Source organism: Cydia pomonella, chromosome 3 (genome assembly GCF_033807575.1).
Source record: "Cydia pomonella isolate Wapato2018A chromosome 3, ilCydPomo1, whole genome shotgun sequence".
Taxonomy (NCBI): Eukaryota; Metazoa; Arthropoda; class Insecta; order Lepidoptera; family Tortricidae; genus Cydia; species Cydia pomonella.
The window spans coordinates 5,221,239-5,242,879 of record NC_084705.1 but is presented as its reverse complement, the minus strand read 5'-3'; the positions used below and the strand labels follow the sequence as shown (position 1 = coordinate 5,242,879).

Genomic DNA, 21,641 nt, shown 5'->3' with positions numbered 1-21,641 from the left:
TTTTGCTTTAATTAAGAACTTAGGTTGTCAGATAAAGTCACTCAGATATCCAATGTAGAATTTTTCAATGTTGGAATTATTTTTAAATAATTGTAAAGAATGATTGAAAACGATTAAATTTTGTACTTGAACTTAAATGTGAGTCTTTTTGTAACAACTATACGGCCAGATCCTGATATTATTATTAAGGAATATTTTAAGTTTAATTAATATTTAGCCAAGCAAAAAATAGCCAAGGCAAGTAAAGTCGAGTCACCTTAAGGACTTTAAAGCAATATAACATCGCTCTACAACTCAGGTCGGTCGGTATATAGACAGACGTAGGTAATTTTAGTAAAAATATCTATTTTTTACAGTGGTCTGGACGATAAACCAGAGAGGTACAGAGTTGTTGATCGTGAACGGTTATACGTTCTGTTGCAAATCTCGCCATCAAACGACAGTAACGTGGCGGTGCACCAGGGGAAGTAGATGCAAAGCTCGACTCTCTACTTATAATAAAGAAGTTATTCGAACGTATCTGGTACATGAACATCCACCGCCAAATTTCATCATGCGCGATGGAATTTGTGTTAAAAACCCTTAAAACTTAGAAGATAAACGGAGGGAAGGTGGTAGCTTACCATCAGGGGGTTACCTACTTGATATTAAAAATACTTATTGTAAATATTCAATTGTCTGTTTAAATTAAGACAGTAATTAGAAGTGAGTTATACTATATATCGAGGGCTTCAGGCCAAAGGGGCGTATACGCAAAAATGCCATTTTTCGTTTTTAACGGCATCGTATTCGTCTTGTAACAATACGTAAGCACAATTTTTTTCATAATTTTATCATAACAATTAGTTAATTAAATAATTAAAAACTCATTTGGCGTATAACAGACAGTCATAATTTTATGTCGTTCCAAAAAGCCGTACTGAAGGCGTATAAGTGATATTTTCATTTAGTCCCCAATATTCATCGGAGTATAAAGGCGTACGTACATACTTCTCTCACGTGACAGTGCGAACCACGAAATAGTGTCACGCTATATAGGCGTACATACATACGACCATAAACTTTTACCAACTATCCTCAAAGTGCGTCGCGGCAAAGAGGCGTATGAACATACGACCGTACAAAAATTACTTTGGCCTTCAAATAATGCCGGGCCAAAGGGGCGCGGAGACAGCGTCCTTGATTGCCGCATATTGCTATCCCTTTCTGTCAAGCGGGTAAGCGCACTAGGGCCGCCTGTCTCTCAGTCAGTGTCTAGTGCGTTACAGTATGGTGTGCATCTTGTGCGAATAATAATGAAGTGGAGCGCTCTGATGCTGATGGCTCTGCCCTGGGCATTCAAGAATGACGTGGGCGGCTGTCTCCTCTGCCTCCATGTACGCTCTGCAGAGGGGTATATCTGTAACACGTAGGGTTAGTAGGTGTTTGTTTAGCGGGGCGTGGCTGGTTATGGCCCCAGTCAAAAGCCGGAGCTGTGGCCTCTTCAGCTGTCTCAGCCTCCTAAACAAACCGGGGTCGATTGTCGGGAGGGCTTCCTTCGCCTGCCTGCACGTGCCTAGGTTAGACCAGGACTGTTGGTGTTTTACCTTGGTGTTGTGTCGCAGCATGTTCCGGAGCCAGGCATAAGGCAGAGGTATAATTGGCTCCAGTCCTGCCACCCTCAGTTCCGAATCTCCTCTCGCCAATATGTCGGCCGCATCGTTCCCTCGCGAGTTGCTGTGTCCCTTGATCCACTGCAGAGTTACTCTGGTGGTGGTGCTTTCCTCTGACAGAGCTTTGTGGCATTCGTAGATTAGCCCTGAGGTCAAAGTATAACTTTGCAGAGCTTGTAGTACTGAGCGACTATCAGAGTGTATGCGGGTGGGGTAGTCCAATACTTTCCTTGAGGCGATGGCGTGTGCTGCCATTATGATGCCCACACATTCTGCCTGGAAGATTGTGTTGTGGGCACCTAGTGGTGTTGAGATATGTATTTTTAGGTCCTCTGAGAATACTCCAGCGCCAGTGCCTGACCTTGTTTTTGATCCATCCGTGAAGGTTCTCAGCTGTCTTGGGTTGAGTCCTTCACGAGGTTCTTCGTGTAACTGTATCTTGTATTTCTTGTCGAAGACGAATTGTCTGGGTATCCTGTCAGTCACCGCTTCTATTAGCGGTTCCTTACCTATCGCCTCGTAGAGGATCTCGGTGTGTGGTACCCTAGGTGGTCTCCAGAGATTAGATTTTTTGAGACGTACCGCCGTAGCTAGCGCTTCCTGTTGTATAAAGAGGTGCAGCGGCGGCAGGCCCAGTAAGGCTTCCAGGGCCGCGGTTGGTATTGTCCTCATGCAGCCCGTGGTCGCCATACAGGCCAACCTCTGGAGTCGTTGTAGTTTAGCTTCAACTATGGATAGTTTGGTGCGTGGCCACCAAACTATCGCACCGTAGCTTATTATTGGTCATATGGCTGCCTGGTAAAGCCATAGAGTTATCTTTGGGGTTAGCTCCCAGGTTCTACCCACCATTCTACGACATTGCCAGAATACGACTGTGGCTTTTTCAATTTTGCCGTTTAGGTGATTGCTCCAATTCAATTTGCTGTCAAGTATTACCCCTAAATACCTTACCTCCGCAGATGGTTGGAGTTCTGTGTCGAACAGTTTGGGAAGGCGGAAGTTTCCCAAGTTGCGTTTGTTAGTGAACATAACCAGCTCAGTTTTGTTGGGATTGACTGAGAGTTCGGGTAACATCGCATACCGTACCTGCATGATTGCCGCTCGTCAGTATCACTATGTCGTCAGCATAGCCGATTGTGTAATAGTGATTATTGTTTAGTGTGGTAATCAGGTCATTCACCACAAGCTTCCATAGTAGTGGCGATAAGACTCCTCCTTGGGGGCATCATTTTGCCATTAATGCCTGCTGTGTTTCGCCCGTCCCGAGTTTGATGGTTCGTTGGCTCAACATGTTGTTTATCCATTCTGTCATAACTGCATTCGCGCCATGTCTTACCAGTGCTGCTGAACCTGGTCCTGTCAAAAGCCCCTTCTATATCTATGAAGGTTCCTAAGCACATGGATCTGTTTTTGATCGCTGCCTCAATTTTATTTACTACTGCATGAAATGCCGATTCTGTAGATTTGCCAGGGCTGTAGGCATGTTGGTTGGGATGCAAGGGCACATGAATTAGCACCCACTCTCTAAGGTACCTGTCACACAACCACTCTAATATGTTCAACATGAAAGAGGTCAGGCTGATGGGCCTGAAGGATTTGGGGTCCGAGTAGTCGCTTTTACCTGGTTTCGGTATGAAGATAACTTTGACCTCCCTCCATTGATTCGGCACGTACCTGTGAGCCAGACAGGCGCGCAGAACAATGGTCAGCTTCAGAGTGAGATGATTCCCGCCCCATTTAAGAAGCGCAGGGAAGATCCCATCCATTCCTAGAGATTTGAAGGAGTCAAAGCTGTTTAAGGCCCACTGCGTGCGCTGCGGGCCACTCGTCCTCCGTCGGGGTGGTTGTAATTCTTAAGTGTAACATTCCTCTGTTATAATTTGATGGAGACATAAGTGGGTTAAGTTGTTAGCTAAACTACTTTTAGGTTTATTAGTACAGAAGATTTAATATTGCTTCTTTTTATGAAATGACGATAAATGATGTCGTATTTCATTGTTTAGAAGTATTGATTAATATTTTATTGTTTAAGATAGTTATAATTTTGTTATCAGTGGTACCATTAAAGAAAGAGTAATGTTTATTGTCTGAATACAAGTTTTGATACGTTTTAACCTTTTGTTTTAGTTAATGCACTCTAAGTTTAATCGTTTGATTGTTTTTTGACTGCTTTTTTAGTAAAGCTGTCATTGTGTTGTCTTAGCAATTTTCATGCATCCTTTACTACCGATTTCAATTCTTTTGGCATGATTGTCTTTTGAAACACTTCTTCTTATCGTGTGGGTTGTAAGATTGATGTACCTTAAAAACCCTGGTGTTAGAGTTATTGAGCCGCCAAAGGCCTCTGACATGGCTCTCATGACGAGCACCACCGGATAGATTGCAGCCGGGACCAATGACTTTACACCGTACCTTCCGAAGCACAGAATCATTTTACTTTTCGGACAATCAGGTGATTCAGCCTGCAATGTCCTAGCCAAACCGGGAATAGTCTCACAAAGTCACAAAGCGACTTTTGCTTGACAGTGTCCCCACCGGGATTCGAACCCGGAACCTCCGAATCGAGAGACAACCGCTCTAACCACTAGACCACGGAGGCTATTGAAACACTGAAATGCCTAAAGTGGCAATTCAAAACAGTTACTTACCCAATCGGTAACCAGCTCGAGTCGACATTGCTTAATCTCGTGGACAGTTGTGATACTATCAAAACCATCAGGAATCATTTCAATGGTAAAATCTAGATGAACTTATGAGTATTTACTCAAAATATAATTTGGCGCCCTATTATACGACCACAAATAAAGGATACTTACACGATAGATTCGTCAGCCCAGACGGGCGTATAAAAATCAGAAAAAATAGAAGAAATTACACAAGGATGACTAAATTACTGTAAAATTAAAGTATTTCTAATAATTAACAGTATTTCCACCTTTCATGATTAAATTATCGAATAGAAAAAAAAATGAATTATACGACCATAAATCTCAAGTATTTTTCATAAAATTTCAACCTAAATGTCGGAAATTACTGTCGTGGTAAAGAGGCGTAACTACATAATTACTGCTTTTTAGGATACGTAGAACAAAACTAGGCATGACACATGAAAAAGATTGTAATTTAAATACTCTATGCAAAATTGTAGAACAATCGGTACATTGTAACAAAAGTTATTCAGTTTTTTGTGTCTCCTGAAAAGTAGGGTTCTTGCTTATACGCCCCTTTAGCATGAAGCCCTCGATATCTTGTTTTACTTTGTAATTCTACCAAGGTTGAATATGTTGGCGTTGTCATACTGGATGAAAAAATGCGTGTACAGCAAGCTGTAACAGTGAATACCTCCTCACTTTAAGAATGAATTCCATTCAATAAATTAAATTTTCTTACAAATTTCATTTATAAAGTGCATATGCACTTTTGCAATTATGTGTACTCGTACATCCTAACAAACCTACTGTCTACTTGTACGGCTGTCTTTTCTTCCTATTGACGTGTGAAATAAATACTATTTAGTAATGTTTTGTACTATTAATTGCTGCTTCCTGGAGTTGATTGACTGATAAATATGTTGAAAATATGAGCTTTCTGTTTACACTTGTGTTGTTTTAAAAGGTTTTTGATTCTTCAATATTTTTTTCTTTGTTAAAAATTTCCTTAATTCGTTTCTTATTTATTTGAAATAACTTTTAATACTATATACTAGTAGACGTAAGTACCGAACCAGGACATTGGTGCGATTCGAAGGATGTACGTGTCGAAATTGGTTCACCAACGACAGCTTTGAGCGCGAGATAGAGTTATGTCGGACCGGACCAAGGTCGTGGTTCGGTACGATAGTCTTACTATTAGTTCATAAAAATTGTTTATGTTTATTTAAACTTTATTGCACAAAAGAAAAACTTAAATACAAAAGGCGAACTTAATGCCATGAGGCATTCTCTACCGGTCAACCCTAGGGCAAAGCAGAAAAGATTGTAGGCGGTGCATTTAAAACTAAAAGAAATTGTTTATGTTACTTATCTTCGAGGGCTGAAAGGTTTTGAGAGTTAGAGTCGTACTAAGCTAGCTCTGCATTGCATTTGTGGCAATGACAATTTCATCATTAATTCTAATGTCAACGAAAATATGACGTTTGTAATGAGTTAATGACACTTTCTCACTTTGTTCTGTTCAAATTGTTTCTCGCACACAGTGTAATATGTTCAGTTTGAATCTTTTTAAGATATAATCATGATTAAATTTGATGACAATGAACGAACCGTACTGAAATTTTAATTATATTTGTTTTCAGTGACCTGGATTAAGAACACACGAGGTCGTCAGCTGATCCTAGTGAACGGGTTCACGTTCTACATGAAGAAACAACACAAGGCGACCAGCTTATGGACCTGTACTTACAGTGGCAAGTGCAAGGCTAAGCTTACAGTGACCCATTTGCAGGAAGTCATAGGTGGCGTGTTGGAGCATCATCATCCAGCACCAAATTATGTTATACGGGGTGGAGTGTATATTAAAGTTTAGATTAGGAATTTCCAACCCACTATGTTACTATAACTTGGTTGTGTGTTTTATCAAAGTAGTTAAGCATTGCCATTGTGTAATTGTATTAGAGTGTAATAGTATATAATAAAATTAAAATAACTACATGCATTATGTCGTATCGTATACTAACAATTGTTTTCAATCAGCGAATTTGAACATATGTCATTGAGTCAACTCAGGTAATTTAGTGATTACTGTTACGAGCATATAGGTACCTAATATTTTATTTTTACAACGTGAAACTCTATCCTATAAAGACGCTACGATGAAAAGGATATACAGATTAATCACGTCACGAGGAAATAAAAAGAATAGTCTTTTTAAATTAAAAAAAAATGTAAAATCAAGTAATTAATGCACTTTTAGTAACTGTCCTGTACTTAGTATTGTAAAAGAATGTCTTTTAATTTTCCTCAAGACTATATTTACGTAAACAATAATCTGACTGATTTTACAGTAATTTTCTCAAAGAACCTATACGGCAACCTAGTCATGGTAATCGACAAGCACACTCTCTACTTTCATAGAGAGAACAAGAAAACTTTAGAATGGAGATGTCCCAAGCGGCCCTGCAAAGTCCGCGCTACAACAAACAAAGACCAGGACCAAGTAAAGTTGACGCATAGCCACAATCATCCGCCCACAAGATTCATTATAGATGATGGTGTTTATCGGAAAGTGAAGAAATCGATAAGTTAGAATCCGTTGAAGCAAACTCTGCATCGACCTTGAAGTAACAGAATATGGAAGTGCCAACTATTATAAACGTTATAATTTCATAGAAGTTTAAGTCAAGGTCAAGACGCATGGTGGCAGACAGACATGCAGGTACAGAGTATGGAAGTGCCAACTATTATAAACGTTATATTTTCATAGAAATTTAAGTCAAGGTCAAGCCGCATGGTGGCTTTGATACTGGGTTAAACTATACGCAGAGTTAGCTTGGTCTGACTGTGAGAACGCGGGCTTAGGGCCTGGATCTTTCAGTTTTTTCGATTCTGTATGAATGCCAAATTAAGGTAAAAAGTAGGACAACATGATATTTGTATACAAACTATTTGAATGTGTTTAATTTATAATTACCTATAATGATGTGGCGTTATCACATTCATTTTTCTTCTTTTCCTTTGCCTTATCCCACATTAGTTGGGGTCGTTGTCACATTCATTTTTCTTCTTTTCCTTTGCCTTATCCCACATTAGGTGGGGTCGTTGTCACATTCATATTTTAAATAAAATAAAAAAATGTTGGACTGACTGTTCTGATTTCTCATGCCATAGTAGAATATGAAGTCGATTTCGTGAACACTTTATTAATACTAATTCTTCCAAGAAGTTAAGTTCTGATCCTGGGGTCTATTTCACTAACGCTATTAGACTCATATTAATAGTCTACGAACTGTGTCAAATCGTGGGTTTGCCATGACTCCACGTTCCAAACATGAGCCCTTCAAACTATCATAAGAAATATAACAAATGTCATTAACAAAAATTTGATAATACTTACAGAAGTTGTCTACGCGAGAAACATGTTTGGCAACAGAGTGATGATAATGGACGGCTATACGCTCTTGCTGCATAAGAAACTTACTAAGACCCTGGGCTGGCGATGCGCACAAAGGCCTTGTAAAGTCAGAGCGGTTACCTTTAATGATAATACTGAGATCAAGATAGCCAATGAGCACGAACATGAACCCCAGAAGTTTGCCATAGTAGACGGCATTTATAGAAGGGCGAAGAAAAACGAGTTGTAGACATTGGAAGCTAAAAAATGTAGCTCACCTAATCTTTTGTTTGGTGTTTGCATTTGCAATAAATAATACATAAAAAATATGCAAATGTTTTCATTTCAATCATACTGTCTTAACGTTTTTCGACTGCTTTAAGATAGCGCCAACAATTCAATTGGTATCACTTTTCTCAGTGGTAGTGGTTCGTAACAAACGCGGGAACGAACTTCTGATGGCAGAGGGCTACAGTTTCTACCGCCACAAACGGTCCAGCCAGGGCCTGACGGACTTCTGGTACTGCACCTACGCGTCCTCGTGCAAAGGCATGGTGAACACCACCAAAGACGGTCAAGTTCTTAGGATGAGGCTGGAGCACAACCATGCGCCGCCAAAATGTGTAATCATAGATGGCATTTTACACAAAATGAAATAATTTATTGAATTTGTGACCAAAATAAAGTTAATTATAGACCTGAAGATGTTTTTGTGTTTAAGCGCACCAACAAATAAGTACGAGAAAGATGCACTGAGAGTAGAAATTTCACATCAGAATATGTATAGTCCCACTGCAGTTCGATGCTGTCAGTTCGATGAAGTCATAATAATATGGTACTAGTTTTTTTTTCTAGTTGCTCACATGCGGAACTGCAGAGGCAAATAATTGTTGGTTCTGAATGGCTTCACTTTGTACTGCCGTAAAGTTTCCATCAAGGGAACCAGGTACTCATACTGCACGCGTTTTCCACACACAGTAACGACAGAATCAATGAATCCAAGGATGGAACCATTTTAAGGCAAAAGTTGGATCACATTTACCCGCCACCGCAATTCGTCATTTGGAATGGTCTTTGTCTTAAGATCCGATGTATTTAATATATACTTATCTTGATTTTTATTTTATTATGTGAATAAACATATTCAATTGCCACGCTTTTTACAGTTTTGCAACCAACACTTAAACATCATGATTTCGTGGTCGTGGAGCAAGAGAACAAGACATCATACAGAATTCAAAGATGAATCTAATGATGTTGCTCATTATTTATTATCATCAATAACTATGATTATTTTTCAGATGACAAGTAGAAAAAACATTTTTGCATACAATTTTGGTCACCCTACTCAATGTGACGTCTTGTCGCTTTCCATACAGCGTATGTCAAAAGTCATAGGATGACCATGATTAGTATAAGATTAATTTTACTTGAAAAATAAGAATAATTTAACTAAATCTCATTTAATCAAATACTACCGTATGATAATGAGAATCATTTATAGAGTCAGAAAAAGTGGTTCTGGATCACGACCCAGAAATCATCCTGTATATTATTATTGTTGTAGTTAACAGTACCCACAAATAATTAAATTAAAGATACGCATTATTTTGTTAAAGAGTTGGTGTGAGTTCAGTTCAGTTCAGTTCAAATATACTTTATTCATGTAGGCCTGCAACAAGCACTTATGAATAGTACGACGGTATTACATATAATTATCTTAAGCTAACTGTGATATACATAATACATGACTAATGTGATAGCTATTTAAGTAGGTATGTTGTTTTAAGTTTATAATTATGTCAAAAATCATGGAATTGATGACTTTTTTCCGAGAAATGTTCCGAACGCCCTTTTAAATTTTTGTCAGGCGTATTTTATGCTAATAATTATTTTTTCATACTTCTACCTTCTTATTGCTCTACACTTAATTGGCATGATACTTCTACATTATCAAGCATTAGATCAGTATAATACGGTTAATTTTTTACATATCTTACTATATCAATTTCAGTTTTATGGATTCGCAGTGTTCAAGACAAGGCATTGCTCATCTACAATGGCTACTCCTTCTACCTGGACAAACACAACAGCAGAGGGCTTAAGGACGCTTGGCGCTGCACTAATGCAAGCTGCAGATCACGAATTAGCGCCACTAAAGAAAAGCAGATCATTCGGCTTTACATCGATCACAAGCATGGCGCACCCAATTTTGTAATACGAAATGGAGTTTTTATTAAAATATAATATGAACAATGAATAAATAAATAAATAATAAATATTATAGGACATTATTACACAAATTGACTAAGTCCCACAGTAAGCTCAATAAGGCTTGTATTGAGGGTACTTAGACAACGATATATAAAATATATATATATATATATATATATATATATATATATATTTATAAATACTTAAATACATAGAAAACACCCATGACTCAGGAACAAATATCCATGCTCATCACACGAATAAATGCCCTTACCAGGATTTGAACCCGGGACCATCAGCTTCATAGGCAGGGTCACTACCCACTAGGCCAAACCGGTCGTCATAATGAATGAAACAAAAGTTTAGTTAAGTATCAAATTTTATAAACCAAAATAATCTCTTCGTAAGTGCATTTCATTACGTGTTTTCTTGAGTAATGAATGTTTCTTGACGTCGTTGTGTGTGTTTTCTTAGTAATTTAAATGTTGAAACGATTAGTCACCTTTGTTTGCTAGTAAGTAGTTTGGTTTATCTTAAGAAAAGTATCCGTTCCAAGATACACGTGAATATTAGCTATATCTGTCTCCATCGACAGAAATAGCGCTATATCAATAGATAAAGTAAATACGAAGAATTTCGTACATAGCCATTTCCTATCTCTATCGCACGCATTTAATTATAATATATTGCTGTCCTGGGATGGCAAAAAAAATGCGATAGAGATAGAAAATGGCAGATCGATGGTCGAAATTCTACATACTTAGCATCTTTATGATAGAGATCGTCACACGCTTGCCAGAGAACACCAAGTACGGGGCTTTCGTCTTTATTGTCTTTAATTTTTCAATTTAATGGCTTATCAATACTCGAAATAAGGAAATCCTCATATGTATACAACGGTTATTCCATTTACCTGGATTCACGCAACAGCAAAGGAACCGGGTATTCCTGGCCTGAACCGCGCAATTACTTAGTGATGACATTAAAGACCCTTTCCTGTTGTCTTCTTATCGTGGTTTGATTTGACCCGATGAAAGTATGTTTAATTGCGACGTAAACTAATTGGCGGCGGTTTGTTTTGGCTCGATTGAAGATGCTTCCTTGTGATATTAATTAATTGACATATAGGAGGTGTTAAGTCACCGCCGGTAGCTTCTTTTATTTACTTAATTATCTGCCATCTCGCAGCTCTGTGGCTTCACGATATGCGAGGAAAGGCGATTCTTGTCTACAACGACTATTCATACATAACAGCAAAGGCATGCTGGATGCCTGGCGTTGCGGGACCCCCAGCTGCAGGTCCTGAATCAGTGCGACGAAAGGGCAGGAGATCTTATATATCAATGTCAAGCACAACCATCTGCCACCGAAGTTTGTAGTAAGAAATGGTGTTTATATTAAATAAATATATAAATATTATAGGAAATTATTACTCAAATTGACTAAGTCCCACAGTAAGCTCATTAAGGCTTGTGTTGTAGGTACCTAGACAACGATATAAATATATAATTATAAATACTTAAATACATAGAAAACACCCATGACTCAGAAACAAATATCCCTGTTCATCACACAAATATATGTTCTTACCAGGATTAAAGTATAAAATGTATAACATTTCTTTACAACCACTACAAATGATGTATTTGATAGTATTTATAAGCAAATAAAGAATTTGTTCAACTGGAAAGAAAATTTTACAAATCAACACAATCTATTAACAGAGAAGACATCTACTCTTCCCCAGAGTTTTAGACTTTTAATAGGTATTTAAGGCCTCCAGATGCTCTAAATATGATTAATAGAATCAGGCGTTACTTTGCGGAAATCCATGCTAATTAAAGCAAGTAATAAATATGGCTTCGTAACATGATTAGTTTATCTTGTTTACATTTGGATACCGAGTGCGCGTAAACTGGTGCTGTCACTATCCACTTCCTTGATATATATAATTGCTGTAGTTTCCGCATTGCTGTCTTGATTAAATCGGTCAGTACGTCACTCATTTTACCATGGAGAGTGATAGTGACATCGCCCACATCAACTTTGAGACAGTACCGTTGTAACAGTTAAAGATGACGTTCGGATATTAGCTGCAGCTGAATTACTGTTGCGGCGTGGTTGTTGTATCTGCTGCTGTTTCTGCCAATTTCCATGATAAAATGAGTGACGTTAGCCGACACATTACTGCTGTGATAGGAACAGTCATTTATTCCGTCACTCATTTTATTAAATTGACAAATACAGCGGTGGCAACAGTAATACAGCTGTAACCTTCATGCGAATTAAAATTGTGTAATATTTACCAATTATTTACAGCGTGTGTCGGACCTGAATCGTACCATATCCATTTGCCCGTGCGATTACCAAAACGGAACGCCATCGGCAAAACAATCAGAAAAAGATGTCGGCAATGTTACAAGGATTATAAGAAACGTGTTGATGTTATGTACGGATGCGCTGACTGTGTAGGTTTCCCGGGATTGTGCATAGGTTGTTTCGGAGTCTATCATAATTATGATTAATTTTGTATGTAAATAGAGTAAAATATCGCAGTAAAATCTTAACACTACTTCATAATCTGTTTTATTATATTGCCTTAGATTATTTTTTACTGACCGGGAATAATAGATTGTTCACTAACGAATAAAAGGCACCCATTTCCGACACATTTTTGAAAATTCTTCTTTTAAGGGGATAGAAAGTTTGTAACGGGAACGATTTTAGGCAAAATATTTGGATTTACGAAATAATTTCAGTGCTTTTGAAAATTCATCCCTTAATAGGGTTAAAAAGTGGTTGAAATTATCAGGAAATAAATCCACGCGAACGAAGTCGTTGGCAACAGCTGGTGTATACTCCAAGAAGATGGAGTTACTTTATTTGTTAACAATCTGATGAAGAGGCATAATAAAATAATATTAGTAACAAAATCACAGATTTTTTATTTTTTATGTTTTATTTTACCTGAGTCTAATCGTCCTAATATGATTATAGCAAATGTGATTGCTGGTTGTTGTAGTACCTGACCCTATACTATTTTTTAAACAGGAAGCGAGTCAGACTCAGATGGCGTGACAGACAACAAAAAGGGCATCATGGATAAAAGTAATCGAAAATTTCGCTCTCAGTTGGCTAAAAGCTTGAAATCTAAGGACATTTTCAAAAACAAAAAAGGAGGTCGTATTGGCACACCAGATGAAATAAGGTTGAATCAGCAAGGTCACTTTCTGCAATGTTTAGCGTACAAGCGGTACAAGAGATGCAGATTTTGCAGCACTCGCCGGCAAGAAAAGCGTTCTAAGTTTGAATGCAAAATATGCAAAGTGGCATTGTGTGCAGTTCCCTGCATGGAACTATATCATCAATAGTAGATCGGTAATTGGTCCACAAGTCTCCTAGAAATAGATTTTGGCATAAGTCTTCTCAGATATCGACATATTTATCAGTATCATAATATCAGTGCATTCGGTATGATGTTTTGTAATTTTTGGTTATTTTTATTGATTGTAAAAATTGTACATGTATTATTATTATAAATGTTTGTTGTCTTGAACACAAACACATGCGGACAAGCGAAGCACAGATGACAAGCGCGAAAAAGTAACCTGTAACCTTAATTACCGACCTACTACAAAAAACAAGCAGTATAAATACATATTATAGATATGAGAAGTCTTTCACTGATCATATGCAGATTATGCAGAAATTCTATAAAGAAAATGGAGAAATGAGGGAAATGATCTGTTTGTCCTCATCTGTCAGTGCAATGTCATCAGCGTACATCATAAGCCACGGAGATGGTTCATGGACTTTCGCCGAAACAATATCTAGCACTACGCTGAACAGAAAAGGACTCAGGGCTGAGCCTTGGTGAGTGCCAACTGTGATAGGGAATGGGTGAGTATCGCCAATGGCGGTCCTTACTATGGATTCCGAATTGTGGTACATGTCTTGGATAATATCAATATAGGTTTGTGGCACATTTTTCGCCTTCAAAGCCCACCAGATTACCTGGCGCGGTACGCAGTCGAAGGCCTTCTGCAGATCCAGAAAAGCCATATGCAAGGGCTTTTCCTTTTCTCTGTAGGCCTCGACTAGCATTCTTAGGGCACTTTACTCATAATACACAGACATTTGGTTATGTCTTGTGTTGACTTCTCCCGGGCCTTTGCCAAGCGAAAGAGTTTTCAACTTAATAAGTGAAATATTTGTTTTAATACATGCCAGACATGAGAAATTATAGGGAACGAATGGAACGATGTTTTTTAATTGAATTACTTTAAAGACATTCTTATTACCTATTGATTACGAACGTAGCATACAAACGTACTTGTATATGATGTACTTAATGGCTGCCGGGAAATAAAAACTGGTTTCCTAGTTTTTACCTTTTATAAGTAGCTGGTCTGATAAATTAAAAAATATTTTTTTTTTTAAATAAGGAAAGAAGTAAAATTTTAGGTAACTGAAGGTGTTATTCAGATTTTGAAATACGATATTAGTACGCTTCATGACTCTTAACATAAGGAAAGCTCTTGGAAACACAGACTTCTGTACCTAATTAAAAAAGCTCTTCCTATGCAGTTTGTATATATTAAACTTTTTTTCAGTTATCTTTGCCAAGAACAATCGCGGCTTCGAGGTTCTGATATGCAACGGATACGCCTTCTACATCCACAGATCTAGCAGCAAGGGTAAACGTACTCACTGGTGTTGCACTAAACGGGGATGTATCGCAAGAATAACAACCGCAGATAGGCACATTATAAGAATTAACAATGACCATGAACATTTGCCCCATCCGTTTGTAATACGCAACGGACTTTATTTAAGACTATAAACTTTTTAAAATATTTTATAGTTAGCTTTATTCTCTTGAATATTACGGTATGTATGTATGTATGTATGTATTGCAACACTTTATTGTACATAAGGGACAGGTAAAGATACAATAAACGGTACGGTTTCTTAGTCACAAAGAAATACATTCCTAAAACAAATCAATCAAGCGTAAAGTTTGGTCTACAATTCATGAATCGATCAATTAAAGCCGACCTCTCGACTTCTTCCCCAAGCCTGTACACCTTAATTTTAAAAATACATACATACATACAATAAAAATCACAAGATGCTACGTCACATTAATAACCCTTTTTGCTTTGTGCTTAGAAATTTGCAAATCAAAAAGATCTAATAATGACTATATGAAAGAAGCACAAAGATGGTATAGAGCTAAAATAAAAGAAAACCCTGACCAGTACACGATAGCCATAGAAAAACAGCGCCAGAGAGAGAAGGAAAAATACGCTTAATAAATCAAGTAGCTCACGCACAGAGAGATAATATTAGAAGGAGAAATAAAGAGGCCGCTAAAGCGCCTTACTTTAAGAAAAAGCAAAAAACTTGAGAATAAATAAGTGAAGTTTGTAGAGAGTGAACCCGAAATTGTTATTAATATTTAGGACTTCGAGTTGAAACGCGTGTCTAATTCAAACTGATTGTTCTAAATGCCTAAACTGAGTTTTTTCAGACAAAACTAGTTTGCACCTAAACTTGTTGAAAATTTGTTAACCTAACCAGATTTTCAAATCAGAATACTACTAACGCTGAAGTAGTAGTTTAAATGTTTATTTAAAAATATATGTTACTTCATTTTATTCTCGCGATGTTATAGAATCTCAGATAAGTAGACAAAAATGTAGTACAAAAGACATAAACGCGCGAGATTTTTTTTTATAGTTGACTACAGCGTATTGAAAGAAATTTTATAGTTGAATTGGAAACCCATACATGAAATGTATACAATTATAGTTTGGTATACGACATCTTAATTCAACCATTGCAGTCGACGAGTAGAAAAAAATATTTAAAAGACCGTGGTATATTTCAACAAGGTATGATAAACATTGTATGACACTGGTGTCAAGGATTAATATATCAATTCATAGACTGTAGAAATTTTAATCGTCTATCGTTTTAGTAATTCTCTCATTTTATTAGATTAATTATTATACACGTTTGACAATAAAGGTCCTTAAGTTTGTCCAAAATTTGACTTAAATCGCTTATCTGTAAATAATTAGGTAAGTTTAGGTTAAATAACAAAAAATATATTTTTACATTTTAATCGCAGTTCATTTATGGCGCAATAAATTATTTTGATTCGCATTTCAGTGTATTATTAAGTTAATATGGGGGCCTAGCTAAGATTTCAGTAGTACGTCGATAAAGTAAACGCCAAATAAAAAGTAAAAATGTATCGGGATGGTTATGTGACTATTTCCATGCATTATTAAAGTTTCAATTGACGTTTTCTTTACCAATTGACATCTTGGCTCCATATACCATTTTTATATCGTGCTCATTCACGGGATTTCTTAACTCTTGTCCCTTTCAATTATCAACATATGCATACTAAAAAAATATTTGTAAACGATTTTTTTTTTGTAATTGTAATTTTAATTTATGGTCGATCGCACCCTCGTTGAGTTCTGGCAACCTTACTCACCTCGATTTATGTTCTTGTTTATTGATTTGTGTTTATGTTTCGATAAATTCTTTTTTATTTATTTGAATTTAAGCTTTAAACTACTAATCTGCCAAACTGCAGTACAGTTTGTTGGCAGAAAAAACGAAACCTATCCTCAACGTTACTAACTTCTTATTAACTTACTTGCAGTATCTTGGGTCCTCAATGAACGTGGCAACGAAATGTTATTCGTGAACGGCTGCAAGTTCTACATCCACAAGGCGAACAGTAAAGGTTCGTCTAACTGCTGGGTCTGCACGGTCCGGAACTGCAAGGCGAGAATCTGGGCGACCACGGATAAGGAGATATACCGCGTTCTCGGCCACCATACTCATCCGCCGAAGTTCTTTTTACGTAATGGGGAGTTCATTAAAATATAGTACACAAACATACTATTGGATTTATAACAGTTACTGTTACAGTCTGTAGTTTGCAGTTGCAAAGGGAAAATCTGGTTGACCATGCATTATAAATAGATTTGCCGCGTTGTGTGTAGTGTGCGTACTCACTCGCCGAAATTCAACTCACGAATGGCAAAAAAATAAATGGTCAATGGATTATTGACAGTAAATGCGCTGTCACTCTTTCTTAGGACTAAGACACTGCACTGGATTACCGACTATTATTGCCTGACAAGTTCCAGTGTAGGCATTGTACTTATAGGTCCAGTGTCTTTAAAGAATAATAATACTCGTAACGACAATAAAATGCTCTGAATACGAGTAATTTAGCTTAAACTGAGAATTCATTTGTTTTAACTATTCATAAGTGTTCGTTGCTAGGCTTGCGTGATTAAAGAATATTTGATGTTTGAAGTCGTAGGTCGTTTTTTAGGGTTCTGTACCTCGAAAGGAAAAAAACTGAACCCTTATAGGATCAGTTTGTTGTCCGTCCGTCTATCTGTCTGTCAAGATCCTTTTTCTCAGGAACGCGTAGACGTATCAAGCTGGAATTTATATCTAATACTCAGGTCTACTGTCCCTTGGAGCTGTGAAAAAATCAAACTTCTAAGCCAACGCAATCAAAAGATACCGCCGTTTATGCCGCAAATTTTTGACACTCGCAAGGGAATCAAAACCTACAGGGTACTTCCCGTGAACTCAGAATCTTGAAATTTGGTACGAAGCAACGTCTTATAGCACAGATAAAGGAAAAATTGCGAAAACCGTTAATTTTTAGTTGCCTACATCATATAGGTAATAATACTATATACCTACAGGCTTGTACGGAACTTTCGGTGCGCAAGCCCGACTCGCACTTGGCCGGTTTTTTTATACTTAGTTTGAAAACCTAATTGATTATCGGTACTTTTTAGGGTTCCGTACCCAAAGGGTCAAACGGGACCCTATTACTGAGACTCCGCTGTCCGTCCGTCCGTCCGTCTGTCACCAGGCAGTATCTCATGAACTGTGATAGTTAGCCAGTTGAAATTTCTACAGATTATGTATTTCTGTTGCCGCTATAACAAGAAATACTAACAGAATGAAATAAATATTTCTTTCCAATCTCGCAGTTCTCATCCAATAACCGAAGTTAAGCAACGTCGGGCGGGGTCAGTAGATACTTGGATGGGTGACCGTTTTTAGAGATAATGGTACGGAACCCTTCCTGTGCGAGTCTGACTCGCACTTCGCCGATTTTTTACTTTATAAGATCTTGTAATTTTTTTTTAAAGAAGTGTGTATAACTTATTTAAACTTCTTCCAATTTTTTTTTTTGGAATATGTTTTATTTTGTTTACGTATGGATTTTGTGAACAATAAAAAATATTACTTATAACGTTATTCAGATATATTCTCTTGTTGGTGAGTCTTTATAAAGTTTGTTATATTTTTTAAATTATTTATATCATTCGATATAACCAAATTCTTTACAATTTCAGTTTCTTGGGTTCGTAATACACGTGGAAAGGAGCAAATAATCTACAACGGTTATACATTTTGCTTGCACAAGGGTAACAGTACACACACTACTGACTATTGGTACTGCACTGGCCATGGTTGCAAAGTGAGGATTTGGACTTCCAAAGATAGAGAAATACTCCGCGTGGCTAGAACCCATGGTCATCTACCGACGAAATTCGTAATTCGTAACGGAGTCTATTATAAATTATAATAGTCTTACTTAAATTAAATTGACTTAAACATGGTCGTGGTTTCCCCGATCATTACGAAAATACAATTTATTAGGTAAGACAGCGATTTTTCAATTTGCAGTGCATTCAGCTATTCTTTTTTTAGACATTGTTGAATGAAAATAAACACGTTGCTGAGATTGAATGAGTTCTATTAATGGTCAGTCGTAATATATGTTTAGCTTTCGTATATAAATTAAATTTATTGCAGTGCGAAAAAAATTGGTGTCAGAATTGTATAATGATCAAAGATATTACCGATATACTCGTACACAAAATGTACAGGTTTGGTGATTTGCTGACTGTGTGACAGTAAAAATAAAATATGCCCAAAAGTCTGTTGCTGTTATTATTTTTTAATGAATATGTAGTTGCCTAAAGAAGAAATAATATAATGAATTATTTACTTATTATTTATGTCGAAATTACTTTATGTTGAAATTATTTCTGAACAGATTTGGAAAATTATTGTTTGGTTCAAAAGTGTATATTTCCAGTTTTAAAACTATTTATTTGCCAACATTTTACGTTTGGCGATTCGTTTGGTTTATTAAGATTGTTAAACAAAGTATGCTTACAAAACTTTGCTTGAGGTAAAGTGAACTGATATAGAAGACCACAAAATGTTCAACGGAACTCCATAATGCCATGATGTATTCCACCTTTTCTTGGTCTAAACGTGAGTGATATGAGATCTAATATGGCCGATAATTATTTAAATTGTTTCGTGAAGTATTTTTTATTAAATATGATGTAAGTAATTGTTTATTTTATTATACCGTCTGGTGGCCACCCGGAAGATCGGTGATACCGCTGAGTTGACAGTGTGGAAGCGGATCTGCGTCACGAAATAGTATGAAATAATTGGCAGGAAAAGTGGCGTGCTCTCTTTTCGGAGGCCAAGACCCTCTTTGGATCGCTGAACCATATTAGTTAGTTATTGCTGCGTAAACTATCTTTTGAAAGTTTGCATATTGTAAAAGCAAATAAATTGACCAGTCTGAAGAATCCGCAAATAACATATTTGTACTAAGCAATAATGTTGTTCTGGAAGACGACTAGTAAGTAGTACTTGTAGGTAGTTAGCCAAATCCCTTGCTTCTCTGTCGTTGTAGCATGTCAAATGTATATGAAAAATTTGATTAGGTACCATAAACTGGGGTTACTTTGATTAGTGGGGTAACTTAAATCGCCGATTTTTACACGAATTCGTTTCTGATCGCTTTCATTATGTATTTATGTAAAGGTTGGCAATCCGCATCAAAAACTTAAGCGAGCCTTTAAAATTCAACTAACTATTTATCAAAAATCTATGATCAATGTTACCCCGCGAATCAAAGTAACCCCAGTTTACGGATTGTTCAAACGAATTATCTTTTTCAGTTTCCTGGGTTGTAAATCCACGTGGCAACAAAATGTTAATCTACAATGGTTTCACGTTTTATAAGCTTAAGAGCAATAGTAGATGTAGTAACTTTTGGTACTGCACCGGCAGTAACTGCAAAGCGAGAATTTGGGTGGCCAAAGATGGAGAGGTGAAGTTCGTGGTGGAGAGCCATGGTCATCCACCTACTAAATTTGTCATACGTCACGGCGTATACTATATAATATAGTGCTTGGAATAAGATTTTATGAAAATAAACTATGTCATAACTGATAAGTTTGTTTTTTAAATACAATTAAATGTATTTTAAAACTTCATTACCTACTTCAATATTTTACTAGCTAACCTACTACTTAAATGTACCTTCTCCGTTTCTTGAGTTCCATCACCGAACATCCAGACATAGGAAAATACAAATTATTCATCTTAAACAAGCTCTTATTCTGAATCTTGTGATTGCCTTTAAGTGGGGGATAAATTATATATGTGCTCTTTTAGCATGTAAATTATAGTATGTGAATTGTATCTTATGTTGGTGATCAATTTGATCAATTTGATGACCGGTTTGGCCTAGTGGGTAGTGACCCTGCCTACGAAGCTGATGGTCCCGAGTTCAAATCCTGGTAAGGGCATTGATTCGTGTGATGAGCATGGATATTTGTTCCTGAGTCATGGGTGTTTTCTATGTATTTAAGTATTTATATATCTATATAATTATTATATATATCGTTGTCTAAGTACCCTCAACACAAGCCTTATTGAGCTTACTGTGGGACTTAGTCAATTTGTGTAGTAATGTCCTATAATATTTATTTATTATAATATATATAAAAAAAAAAAAATAATAAAAAAACAGGCTCCATTTCAGTCATTATTTATATCTTTAAAATATATGAAAATTACAGAGAGTGGAAATTATTGAAGAGCCGAGGAATTTAAAGCATACTTAACACATACATCACTTGTTTATACATAGATCGTGTCATTCACGATGACGTGTGCCTTGACACGTATTACCATGTTAATAAATGTTAGATTTGAAAATCTGCGCATCACGTAGATGACACGAACGATAGTACACCTTTCGTGTCGAATGATGGTCCCTGTGACAGTTTCATTAAGTGGCTTTTGGTTCGGCTTAGTTAAAAAAAATATCAAAAATATATGCCTTTACCGTATTTTTATTGCTTATATGTTAAATTTCTAAATAAATTATGTGCAGAACTTCCAAAAATGACTACTACAAATGTTTTACGTTATGTTATAGCTACCCCATGTAAAATGAACTGTCATGGGGATATTTGACATGAGAGGTATAATTACTTAAAAAACAGTATAATTACCTACATGAAAAATATATACAATTTTATTTTCTACTTTTCTCAGTAGCTCACTAGACTTTTTTTTCAGTTGCCTGGGTTGTTAATCCACGTGGTAACGAACTGTTAGTGTACAACGGTTACACATTTTACATGCACAAGGGTAACAGTAGAGGTAATACTAACTTTTGGTACTGCACTGGCCCTAAATGCAAAGCGAGAATTAGCGCGTCCAAGGAGCGAGAGATTTATCTCGTCGTGGAAACCCATTCTCACCCACCGGCGAATTTCGTCATACGAAACGGAGTGTTAATTAAGTTGTAATGTATGTTTTATTGAAATAAACTAATTGACAACG

The 21,641-nt window shown here is 36.7% G+C and overlaps 1 protein-coding gene across 17 annotated transcripts in view; it reads left to right on the top strand.

The window, feature by feature from the left end:
• Positions 1-21,641, top strand: part of LOC133515885 (protein tramtrack, beta isoform) — a 526,149-nt gene that overhangs the window by 371,778 nt on the left and 132,730 nt on the right. The window contains exon 5 of one of the 17 annotated variants that reach the window (XM_061848470.1): positions 12,966-13,583. The exons of 15 other annotated variants lie outside the window; for them this stretch is intronic. In XM_061848470.1, the coding sequence (XP_061704454.1) occupies positions 12,966-13,285 (320 nt within the window). In that variant the 3' untranslated portion in view covers positions 13,286-13,583. Of the gene's footprint in view, positions 1-7,705; positions 7,966-12,965; positions 13,584-21,641 lie in introns of those variants that run through there. One more of the 17 variants, XM_061848503.1, reaches the window with a different exon arrangement.